At 48.9% G+C, this 12,380-nt stretch overlaps 1 protein-coding gene across 4 annotated transcripts in view; it reads left to right on the forward strand.

Annotated features, from left to right (window-relative positions):
- LOC146829963 (GTPase IMAP family member 7-like) overlaps positions 1-12,380 on the forward strand; it is a 64,819-nt gene that overhangs the window by 17,503 nt on the left and 34,936 nt on the right. For 2 of the 4 annotated variants that reach the window (XM_085604219.1, XM_085604220.1), the window contains exon 3: positions 1,550-1,613. The exons of the other annotated variants lie outside the window; for them this stretch is intronic. In XM_085604219.1, the coding sequence (XP_085460345.1) occupies positions 1,595-1,613 (19 nt within the window). In that variant the 5' untranslated portion in view covers positions 1,550-1,594. The remainder of the gene's footprint in view (positions 1-1,549; positions 1,614-12,380) is intronic. 4 annotated transcript variants of the gene reach the window in all.

Raw genomic sequence — 12,380 nt, forward strand, 5'->3', positions numbered from 1 at the left:
ACTGATATGTGCCATTCCATGTGCCATAGTAACCACTGGAAGCACATATGCATCAGGCAACAACCATCGCTTATGTTCTGTCAGATCAATCCAACAACCATTCTCATCCAACTTACCCATACTCTCTCTCCACTTGCTTAACTCTTCCTCTGTGGCTTCAGCCTGAAGCGACTTCACACTCTCTATTGTGTTCTCACACATTCCAACATCATTAACCCATCTTGCGGGGCCTGCAACATACATTCTAGTCTTCACATTCTGTGCTGTTTCTTTCGCGGTCTCATCAGCAAACGCATTCCCACGTCCAACATCATCTGTAACTTTCCTGTGCGCACTGCATTTCATGATCGCAACTTGCAACGGTAGGGTCAGTGACTCAAGGAGATCATTCACCAACTTGCCATTCTGAATTTTAGCTCCATGTGACGTCAGGAACCCACGTTCTTTCCACAGTCGTCCAAAATTATGAGCCACGCCAAAGGCGTACTGGCTATCTGTGTATATATTAACTCTCATTCCTTCAGACAACACGCATGCTCTCGTGAGGGCAATTAATTCTGCTGCTTGGGCCGAATTATGTGGCACTCGTGCAGTTTCCACGACCGTGTGTAAAGTCGTGATAGCATATGCAGCAGTCGTGTCACCATTAGGGAGTTTGAAGCATGAACCATCCACCCATAAAGTACCATCACACTCAGTCAGGGGAGTATCTTTTAAATCTACTCTCCCTTTCGTCTCTTCTTCTGTTCTGAACAGACAATCATGTTGCTCAATCTCATCTGAGTCTGCTGGAATTGGCAATAACGTAGCTGGATTCAGCGTATTACATCTTTTTATGTGTATATGATTCGCTAACAGTGTGAGTTCATACCCTGATAATCGCGCACTAGTCAAGTGTTGTGTCTTGGTCCTATTTAATAATGTGTCTACAGCGTGTGGGACCATAACGATCAATGTGTTGTCCATTACCAGACCAGCAGATTGTCGGATAGACATTGCTGCAGCAGCTGTCGCTCTCAGACAGCTTGGCAATGCCCTCGCTACAGGGTCCAAGGTGGATGAAAAATACGCGCATGGGCGCGGTCTGTCGCCAAAAGGCTGTGTTAACACTGACAACGCACATCCATCTTTCTCGTGAACATACAATGTAAAAGGCTTGCTATAGTCAGGAGTGCCCAACACAGGTGCTGAACACAATGCATTGCGCAATTCCACAAAACTTTTCTGGCACTCTTCAGACCATGGGATAGGATTCGGTGTGTCTTTGCATGTTAATGCTAATAAAGGTTTTGCCAACAAAGAAAAACTAGGAATCCAATGCCTACAGTATGAAGTAATGCCCAAGAAAGCACGCACTTCTCTCTGTGTTTTTGGCACACTCAACTGTGCAATGGCTTGAATTCTTTCTGGGGTCAGTTTCCTTCCCTCCTTCGATAAGAGATGACCTAAGTAGGTCACTTCTTGTCGACAATATTGCAGCTTAGAGAGAGACACTTTGTGATGAAAAGCGGATAAATGGCGCAACAATGACAATGTGGCTTCTTTACAGATCTTCTCAGCATCCGCGGCGATTAGAAGATCGTCCACGTACTGAATGAGGATAGCGCCACTAGGTAAGACAAGTGCATCAAGCTGCGCTTTCAAAGCTTGACTGTATATGGATGGACTCTCGCAGTAGCCCTGGGGAGCGCGTTTGAAGCGGAAGCTTCGGCCTCCCAGACTAAAACCAAAAATGTCTCTGCTCTCTTCTGCAATTGGGATACTAAAGAAAGCATTTTTTAAATCAATCACTGAAAACCATGCAGCAGAGGCTGGAATCATCGTTAACAAGGCAGTTATATCAGGGACAACCGGAAACTGTGGCACAACAATCTTATTAACCTCTCTAAGATCAATCACAAATCTGTAAACAGGTGGCTGTGAAGGGTCCGTTCGTTTTAAGACAGGTAAAATCGGACTATTGCAAACGTTGCCTCTTGTCTCTTCAATCACACCCTTATTAATCAAGTCGCCGACAATGTCTAACAATGCTTTCTGGCCCTCACTAGAGATTTTGTACTGGGGAATACGTGGCAGTCTGACATTAGTCTTTAAAGTCACCACGTATGGCGGTATCTCCAAGAGGCCCACGTCATTGGGACCAGTAGCCCAAAGGGCATCCGGAAGGGATGACAATTCAGGTGGCATTGTGTTTTTAGACAAGTACATTGGGGAAATCACTTTCTTGCCTAATGTAAGTTGTACTCCTGAAGGAGAACAGTACAGTGTAGCATGCAATCTTTTCAACAAATCTAATCCCAGCAAATTCTCACCACAACCTGTTGTCAGAATCAGGGGTGCTTTCAGCTCGCAAGGCCCAACAGAAAGTGACATGGGACTAGAAATCGGGTTCCTAACCGGGGCGCCAGAAAAACCTACTGAAACATTTATATCGCCAGACAAAGGTGCGCCAGGGAGTTTTGAATGCATGATTGAACTCTTTGCAGCACCAGTGTCCAGCAGAAAGGGCTCCGTTACATTTGCTGTAGTCACCTCAACATACGGTCCACTCTGATCCACTGGCACTGAAACAACTCCCTCTCTCTGTCTATGGCTGTCCTAGTAATCACTACTTTCTGCATCACCGTCCTCCACATAATAATCATTATTGTAATACTGGGCCGTATTACTAGTCGCGTTAGCTTGCTGATCAAAGCTATTAATGGCGCTTTGGGGCGGAAGAGGACGCGCGTTCTGGGGAACACTTCCACGCCCTCTGCCTCTAGGAGCTTGCTGACCACCCCTACCTCTAGCGCCATACACATTACCGTTCCGTTGCATTAATTTAGGGCAACTATATTTATAATGACCTTCCTCTTTGCAGTATGAACATTGGTTGGGACCCACAGGGACACGTGGTTGATAATACCCATTCATTTGCTGATTGTTCTGAAATTGTTGGGGTTGGTGATAAACACCTTGGGGTTGCCTATAATTATTCTGACCTCCACGTGGTGGATAGGCCTGCTGTAAAAGGACCTTTGTCTTTAATTCCTTTGTTTTCTTCTCTGTCCTATCTTTCTCGTCTTTATCTCTATTTTCATAATACTGTGCAGTAGCCAGTATTTGCGCTGAGGAAGAAACAGCCCAAGAACTCTCTGAATCTTTCAACTTTTTACACAGGTCAGGAAGTAAATTCTGCACAAACGTATCCACAAATAACCGTTGGCCACCCTCAGTACTCATATCCTGCCCACTGTGGTCAATAAACGTTTCCTCAAACCTAGTAAAGAAGTCTGACACTGTCTCATCCTTCTTCTGTTTACACGCAGATAACTTGTCCCAATTTACGCGCATTGCAGGCATTAGTGTCTTCATATATGTGATGATTCTACCAGGCAGTTCAGCTACTAAAGGCTCAGGTTTCGCGCCACCAGTTTGTCTAGTATCAGCAGCAATAATGTTAGCCCATGTATCCCCTAGTTCTGCATCGTGATCTGCATTACGTATTGACCCCCATAGAGGCTGTGGAACAACATTACCAAACAACATGTCTATGTCTGCCAAATTCATAACGCATGATCCTGCTGTTTGTGACAACTCTTTATAATAACCTGCTGGGTTTTTACGGGGATCGGGTAATGTCTGCTTAAGCGCTAACACCTCAGAGCGCTTCCATGGAACATGCACCCAAACACGTTGGAAATGCGCTGGCACAGCGGGGTTACCACCGGCAGCTGCGACTGCTTCCTTCCATACCGGGGGAACTTCTCTCATGGGGTATTGTCGCGCTTTTACCTTTTTCCCCACAAGGACATCTTGTTCAAACAATGACTGTTGACAATCATCATTCCTGAAGGACAATACAACCGCAACTGCTTTATCTATATCGCGGTCCACAATTATACCAGTTCCAAAATCAAACCTCACTCTACACAATTCCTGCGGGCTCGGATTTTTACCACTATCCTCCAATTCTTCAGAGAGAAATTCGCACATTTTCTCAAACACATATCTCTGTTTTGGGGCATCCCATTGATGGAAAACGCTGACAACTGATTCCACATCATACAATGAAGGGAAAACAATCCATCTACGCGCCATGCTGTCTATTACCTTTTTCTCATCAGGGTTAGGCAATTGACTACGCAATTGCTTACGCCGTAAACCAGGAGTCGCACCAGACGACTCAAAGAGAGGCGACATTAATGTAGTAACCACATTAGCTAAACGCTGTCGCGCTGAAGGAGAAGTTGAAGCGGAAACAGGGGGAAAAACAGAGGGAAGAAAAGAGGATGTAGAAACGGGTACTGGAGTGGTGCAAGGAAGAGTGTTAGGGGAGGCAGCTGCTGAATTAGGCAAAGTCGCAGGAAGTGCGGGGGCAGTTGGAAACACAACTGGCAACCCTTGAGAGGGTTGCGCTACAGGGATAAGAGCCGGCTGCAAAGCAGCTGGCGGTTGCGGCAAAGCTTGCGGCATATTGACTGGAGGAGGCATATTCACAAGCTGGGGAGGCGCCGTGGCATTTTGCGCATACGGGGGTGGCGAACTCAACAAATGCGACATCAAGGGATCTTTCTCCTTTTCTTCTAACTCATTCTGCTTAGAATGTGGTAAAGCTGGGTAACATTTGTCAATCCCTAACTTGCGCTGCCTGTGTAATTGCTCGCTCATCTGCTCCTCCTCATTGTCTTTAAATTGTACAGCTGCTTGCATTACTGTCATACCTTTTTCTCTCTTATTCTTTTTCGCTAGCTTAATTTCCTTTTGTTTGGCTTCCTTTCGCCATAAGCGGAAAGAGTCAAACATCGCCGGCCGGGCTTTCTTCTTAAACAATTTAATTTCCAAATTATCTAAAATATCGGTATCAAAACTACCATTTTGGGGCCATTTTAAAACACCGTCTTTTCTGGTGTAGTGGATCCATACTTCGTTATATGCAATGGGGCCTACGCCATGTTTTACATAGAGCTCATAAGTTGGAGTTCCAACCGGAGGAACCGGGCATGATTCTTCCAGCTGGAAATCTCTTCCACAACCCAAACAAAATATTCTACCAAATATTCTAGAACCAGGCATCTTCGCTCACTAGTCTAGATCCAAACGTCAAAGGATTATCGATTACGATATTCTCGTGAATACACGAGTCCTCTGGCTTTGGGGTTTGCAAACACCAAATCACCTATTACCAAATCAAACCAAACGATCCCGAAGGATACCAAAACAAATGGGAGACGCTCCACGTATACATAACTGAATATTGCTAATCGATGGCGTCACCAGAAGACTCTCTCGATTGTTTCGCTCTCTCAAACTCGTCAAGGGTCCAAAACAGGTCGATTAATCAGGGCAGCAGTCCTTCGTAGCCGTCGGGACGCGGAGAACCTCGCAGAAAAGACTTTCGGACCACGTCGACATGCAGGGGTCGATGAAGTGGCGGCCTTCCTCCAGAATTTCCACACGAAGCTCCTCACGAACCTCTGGCTTGGACTGGTACCGCTGAAATCGTCCCGAGTTGGGCGCCAAACTGAAGTACTGGGTAATTTAGACCCAGCGGTGCAGGGACACACACCCTATGACTTCTGGGTTCACCCTGTTCCGGACCTACAGAAACACAGAGTCTTCTGGGTGAAGTCAAAGAATCGTTTATTGGCTGCAGACCAATGACAGGTATCCTAGAAGTACAACAGCGTGTATGTTCTCAGGAGACTGCTGAAAATCATAGGAATGGACTTCATCTTAAATACCCTTTTTCCTGCCTCAAGCATACATTCCTAGGTTTTATGATACGGCAATATGCAAGTGTACATTACAAAGAAAAGGCAGAGTCATGATGACCATCCCACATTCCAGTTCGGCCAGCCCACAATGATTTACACAACAAGGTTCAGATCCCACATTACATGTAAACAGATCCCCCCAATAAACATGAGCATCTCCTGTTTTGGGAACCAAGTCATAAAGCAGGAACAGCCAGGTGCGAAAGAGATTAGCCAGGGGCTTGTGTAGAATGAAAGGGTTTTATGACGGGTCAAGCCCTGATGCTAATCACAGGTGGAGAGAGGAAGGGGAGCTCGTGAGACCAGTTTGACCCGGGGCAGCAGAGCCAGCTGCCCAGGTCACAGAGAAGTCAGAGAAGAAGCCCATGTACTGTGAGGCCCGTATTTGCTCCATTATAGCCTATGTGAGGGCAATGACAAGATGGCCACTGCTTCCAAAATGGAACCCGCGTAGTGCAGCAGAATAACGTGTACACAGTGCATTCATAGCTAGAACGATAAGTAAAGCACTCGTACATGCCGCATTTACCATTTGCGGTTCGCTAATACCAAGATAGACAGGGGTAGGGCCCTGTTCCCTACGTGGTCCCGAATATTAAAGTACGACACTGCAAGGGAATGTCTGCGGGGGTCCATGGGTCCCCCTTTAGCCCCTGCCGAGGGCTGCTGTCAGGAGGCGCACTGAGAGTGCGCCACCTTTTAATAGGGCTTCTTTGATTCTGCGCCCGCGTCTGTAATATGGCGTGGGCACAGAGTCAAAGGAATTCCCTCATTTGCATAGGGAACGCCCCTATGCAAATGAGGGAACACCCCCTGTTGATAGCGCTGGTGCTTTAAGTGCACCAGCGCTATTGGTATTATAAAAGGGGAAGCACAAGCGTCTGCGCCCCATTCTATAATACCAACCACCCATTGTGCCCCCGGGGCACCATCTGTAATACGGCCCCTGATGATCTTTCCCAATACTTGCCTTAATTTGAGTCCTTCACAAAATTACTATTACTATATGTGATGTAAAGGAATGGAGACTACTGCAGTTTGATTTGCCAATCGCTGAACAAATTTGCACCAACTTTGGCAAAGGGATGCTACGTTTTGACCAGTTAACTTTTTTGTAGGTGTGGTGGAAAACGAAGTGTATCCTTTTCAGCTCACATAAAACAAATTGCAGGCAAAACCGCTGAATCAATTGACCCTATATGTGGCATAAAAGTAGCAGAAAGTTTGCTTTAGTTGATTTGGTGTTAATCCATTCAGCAGTTTTTTAGATATCTTTTTTAAAAAAGTACTATGTGGGTGACAATGGTTAAAACTTTTGTATTTCTTTGTCATTAAAAATTATGAATAATGATTTGCACCGCCTGTCGATCATAGTTTGTATTTTCTTATAAATGTGATTGGCTAGAGAAGGGCTCTGTATTTCTTTTCCCGTCATCTAACAAAACACAAATTGATTCTGATTTGTGAATATGTCATGATGGAAGAACATTTCCTACAGCCATGTGGTGTTAGTCTTCAAGTTGTACCACAGCAGTGGAGAGATGACGGTACCTTTGAGGCACCCAAAGGCAAGCAAACCTCAAGCGGCACTAGGACCAAATACAGAAACCAGTGCAGGATTTACAAATCAAGGTGATCCCTCAAGCATAATTTTAGATGGCACATTCAGGGTTTGGAAGGTACATAGAGACATTGATAACACATGACCAATCATGGTATGCAACACGTGCAATTCACTCCACGTCGCTGAAAATACAGAAAGCACAGGAAACAAAGACTGACATGGCAGGTGATGGGCAGTGGTGACCTTTGGCCATGCTCAGAGGGCTTGAGAGAAGGCGCAGGTCTGGGTTTATTCGTGCACTGAGCCCTCAAACCATAATACACCCCATCAAATCCACTGCTCAAAGTTTCCACCTTGGCCATTTGCTTTAAGTTCTGGCCGGACTCAGTGTTATCCGCTCTCCCACCTAAATAGCAGTACACAACCTTCGGCCAAACCCAACGGATTTGGAGTATTTGCCCACTTCACGCGGCATTTGCTGCCGCACACTTCTGTCATCCCCCATCCTGGCTGTTAGCCCGGGCCTGTGAACCTAGGACTTTATTTTCAAAATCTGTGACAAAGCCTGTGTTTATGTCTACCCCACTGAGACTGCTTTCTTCATTCCAGGTTTAATCAAATACATCTGCAAATTTATATGACCCTCACACCGTTTTCCAGGATGAGATTGGCTTGTTTGCGTACCTTCTGAGAGTTGAAGGAGCGGAGCCCATTAAAGTCTGATGTTTTATTTAGCAGCATGGAAGTGTAAAAGGGAGGCACATTGTGTTAGTCAATTCAGATACAGTGTAACTCAGAGCTACACAGTAATTTGAGGCGACAACCAAATACAGCACGGGTACTCATACTACGGCCCGCGGGCCGCCAGCGGCCCGGCAAGCCTTCCGTGGTGCCCGCGGACCTTGCAGACATCCTACCTGTGCTTGTCAGCAGGCACCGCCGGTGTCAGCAGCGCGGAGCTATAGGCGCCGGGCGATTCTTTTAAAGAGCATTCACTTGTTAATGAGGCTTTGTTGTATTTCACCTCTTCTTAGCGCCCCTGCATCTCCACTCTGATTGAGTGGAGATGCAGGGGCGCCAAGAAGAGGTGAAATGCAACAAAGACTCATTAACAAGTGAATGGTCTTTTAAAGACCTGTGAAGTACTCGGGTGCGGCTGTGTGTGTGCCCGGGAAGCAGTCTCAGCCCAGGGTGACACACGTGGGTAAGGTGACAGAGGGTGATGAGGACAGCAGGGTGTGAGAGCAGCGGGTGAGTTGAAGGAGGGCAGAAGGGAGTGACAGCAGCGGGTGAGGTGACAGAGGGAGACAGACAGAGGGAGACAGATGGGGAAAGAGAGAGGGAGATGGAGGAAGGGAGACAGAGGGAGGGAGACAGAGACAGACAGAGGGAGGGAGGGAGACAGAGAGAGAGGGGGACAGAGAGAGAGGGAGGGAGACAGAGAGAGGGAGGGGGACAGAGAGAGAGGGAGACCGAGGGAGGGAGACAGACAGAGGGAAACAGAGGGAGACAAAGAGAGGGAGACAGAGGGGGACAGACAGAGGGAGACAGAGGGGGGTGGACATAGGGGGACGGACAGAGGGAGACTGACAGAGGGAGGGAGACAGGTAGACAGAGGGAGGAGGGCGACAGACAGACGGAGGGAGACAGAGGGAAACAGAGGGAGGGAGACAGACAGAGTCAGACAGAGGGACATAGAGGGCGGGAGACAGAGGGAGGGAGACAGGAGGGAGGGAGACAGGAGGGAGACAGAGGGAGAGAGAGGGGGAGACCGAGAGAGAGAGAGGGAGACAAGCAGAGTGAGTGAGACAGAGGGAGACAGAGGGAGACAGAGAGAGAGAGAGTGATGTGGAGAAAGACGGAGAGGGAGAGGAAGGGAGAGATAGAGAGAGGGAGGGAGAGATAGAGAGAGGGAGGAGAGCGACAGACAGAGGGAGGGAGACTGAGGGAGACAGACAGAGGGAGGGAGACAGAGGGAGGAAGGCAGAGAGAGGGAAACAGAGACAGGGAAACAGAGGGGGACGGACAGAGGGAAACTGACAGAGGGAGGGAGACAGACAGAGGGAGACAGAGGGAGGAGGGCGACAGACAGAGGGAGGGAGACAGATAGAGGGAGACGAAGGGAGACAGAGGGAGACAGAGACAGACAGAGGGAGACAGACGGAGGGAGAAAGAGGGAGGGAGACAGACAGAGGGAGACAGACAGAGACCGATAGAGGGACGGAGATAGAGGGAGGGAGACAGAGGGAGAAAGACAGAGGGAGAGAGAGGGGGAGACAGAGTTAGGGAGACAAAGAGAGGGAGGTAGAGAGGCAGACAAGCAGAGTGAGTGAGACAGAGGGAGACAGAGAGAGAGAGGGAGGGAGAGAGAGAGGGACAGAGAGAGTGATAGAGAGATGGAGGGAGACAGAGAGGGAGGGAGAGATAGAGAGAGGGAGGGAGAGAGACAGAGCGAGCGAGAGAGAGACATAAATAGAGAGAGAGATGTGTGTATGCTGGGTCTGGTGGCTCAGTGGACGAAGGTGTCCGCTGCAGGGGCCTGTGTTCAACCTCATGGGCATTGTTTTTTTTTTGCTCTAGCCCCGCCCCCTCACCCTACTGCCCCCGCCCCCACCGGTGCAGCCCTCAGCCACAAACCACACTGTAAATTTGGTCCCCGAGAGAAAGTTTGTGAGTACCCATGAAATACAGGATACCCTGCATCGGAACCTCTTAAGAGAAAAGCATTTGAACATCTATCCCTACTTCAAATCCTCAGGTGCCATCCCTACTTCAATATCTAGGCGAAAAGATTCTGAGAGAGAGAAGGTGTCAGTGATGGAGTCTTCCTAAGAGGTCTCTCCACCTTTGATGGGTCAAACAGCATGAAGCTATAGCAGAGAATAGCAGGCTAGCAGTCAGATACACTCTGTCCTAAAGACAGAAGGGAACAGGGCGACTGCCCCTCTCGTCAATACATCAAACGCAAAATGACACTTCTGCAAAGTATCCCATAATGCTTTTCTTTCCTGCTCACTTGAGTTACAATAGACTTAATTTACAACATGTTCCACTACGGTGATGTTTTCCACTCTATTCTCCATGCACGCCCCTTGCAAGAATTCGTCCTTGGTGCCTTCGCTCTCTCCCGTGAGAATGATGTTCTTCTCACCAAGCCCTCTGTGTCTGCTTCATTCCTCCATGGACTTAGAGTACAATAGAACAAGTCTTCTCTGACAGAGGCCCCTCCACCTGCAATGCAAACGTGAGAAAGGAAAAAGCATTGTGCACGCGCATGAAATACAAACACTTGTTTAAACACAACAATTTCTAAATACTGTGATTTCAGTTTTCAGACTTAAGCCAACATAACAAGAGCATCACGTCATTTTTAGGTCTCGCCTGGCGAACGCAGCGCGAAGCGCTGCTATCGCCAGCGAGATCTATTGTTGCTGACTTGCCTCGGAAGGGGGACAGGAGATGGGCATGCGCAGGCTCTTAGCGGATTTTAATTGGTGTACGCGCTTACAGCCACGCGGCGTGCACATCTCCTGTCCCCCTCTGACCACATGTCAGCCCTGTTGGAGCGTCCCGCTGCAAGACGGGGCCGCTCAGAATGCCAAAAACACGCAGTGCCTCGATCAGGCACCAACAATAGCCCACACGGAGCCCCCCAGCCCTTCTTCACTCACCGGGCTGCTCTTCTGGGGAGGCTCCTCCTCGCGGCTGCAGCACTTCTCTTGCGGGGCTTCCCTTGAGCCCGTTGCTGCCGTGGGCAGCCTCGGCCGCCGCAGTCAGCCTCGGCCGCCGCAGTCTTCACCCGGGCCCCCTCCTGGAACCCGGGGCTTCGCTCCACTCCGGTCGCCACCGCGGGGCTCTCCCTTCAGCATGGGAGCCCCGCGTTAGCATGGCACGCCGTTTCTCTTCCTGCCGGAGCAGGCCCCGCCCACGTCCCGGGCAAGGGCGCCTGACTTCCGGCTTGTTCACTTATGCTACTATTGGCACTTTAGAGTTTCCCAGGTTCGTGTACGAAGTTCTGCTCCAGAACAGTTTTTTTCTTTAATTTCTGGGACTTGTAGTCTTGTTTAAAGAGCTTCCTAGTCAGGATCGCGCCACGGCTCACCTCCCGGTCAGCCTCGGAAGTTAATAGTTCGCTCTTCTCCATGGCCCCGATATGCTGTGGCTGGCTTTAGAAACTGCACGCGCTTTACTTCCTTCATCTGCGACGCCGGTACTTCGGACCAGACTCCTGAAGCTGTGACTATCACATTAGCCCGACCTGTGAAGCTGCACCGACTCCCCTCAGCGGCGACCCTTCCAACTGAGCCCGACTTATCTAGACGTCCGACTCTCCGCAGCAGTAGCCCAGGTACCAGGGCTTGCTTTTTTGCTATAAATTGCATTTGTTCTTTGTCAGGGGTGAACGGGTTGCAGGTGCTCTTTCGAACGTAAAATAAATCTAACATACGACTTGGCATATTTTCCGCGCTGTCCCTAGTTCAGTCCCTCATGCCTTTCTGCTTTCTGCGCCCCAGCCCCACTGTCTCTGCTGAAAGCCTCCTCCACTCTAGTGACTTAACCTCAATATCCAATCTCTCTTCCATCTGTTGCTGACTGGCTACAGCTTCTATGAGCTGCTATTCTGCTGTCCCTGCCCCAGCCCCGCTACTCCTGCTAAAAGCGTTCTTCACTACAGCCACTTAATCCTAATATCCGGCCCTTTCTTCCTTCTATTGCTGACTGACTGCGGAGTCTCAGCTGCTGTTCTGCTGTCTACGCCCCAGCCCCGCTGACTCTGCTGAAATCCTTTCACGCCAGTCACTTAATCCTATAATATCCGGCCCTCTCTTCCTTCTATTGCTGACTGACTGCGAAATCTCAGCTGCTGTTCTGCTGTCTACGCCCCAGCCCCGCTACTCCTGCTAAAAGCGTTCTTCACTACAGCCACTTAATCCTAATATCTGGCCCTCTCTTCCTTCTATTGCTGACTGACTGCGGAGTCTCAGCTGCTGTTCTGCTGTCTACGCCCCAGCCCCACTGCCTCTGCTGAAATCCTTTCACACCAGTCACTTAATCCC

The sequence above is a fragment of the Triturus cristatus genome, chromosome 5_1 (genome assembly GCF_964204655.1).
Source record: "Triturus cristatus chromosome 5_1, aTriCri1.1, whole genome shotgun sequence".
Taxonomy (NCBI): domain Eukaryota; kingdom Metazoa; phylum Chordata; class Amphibia; order Caudata; family Salamandridae; genus Triturus; species Triturus cristatus.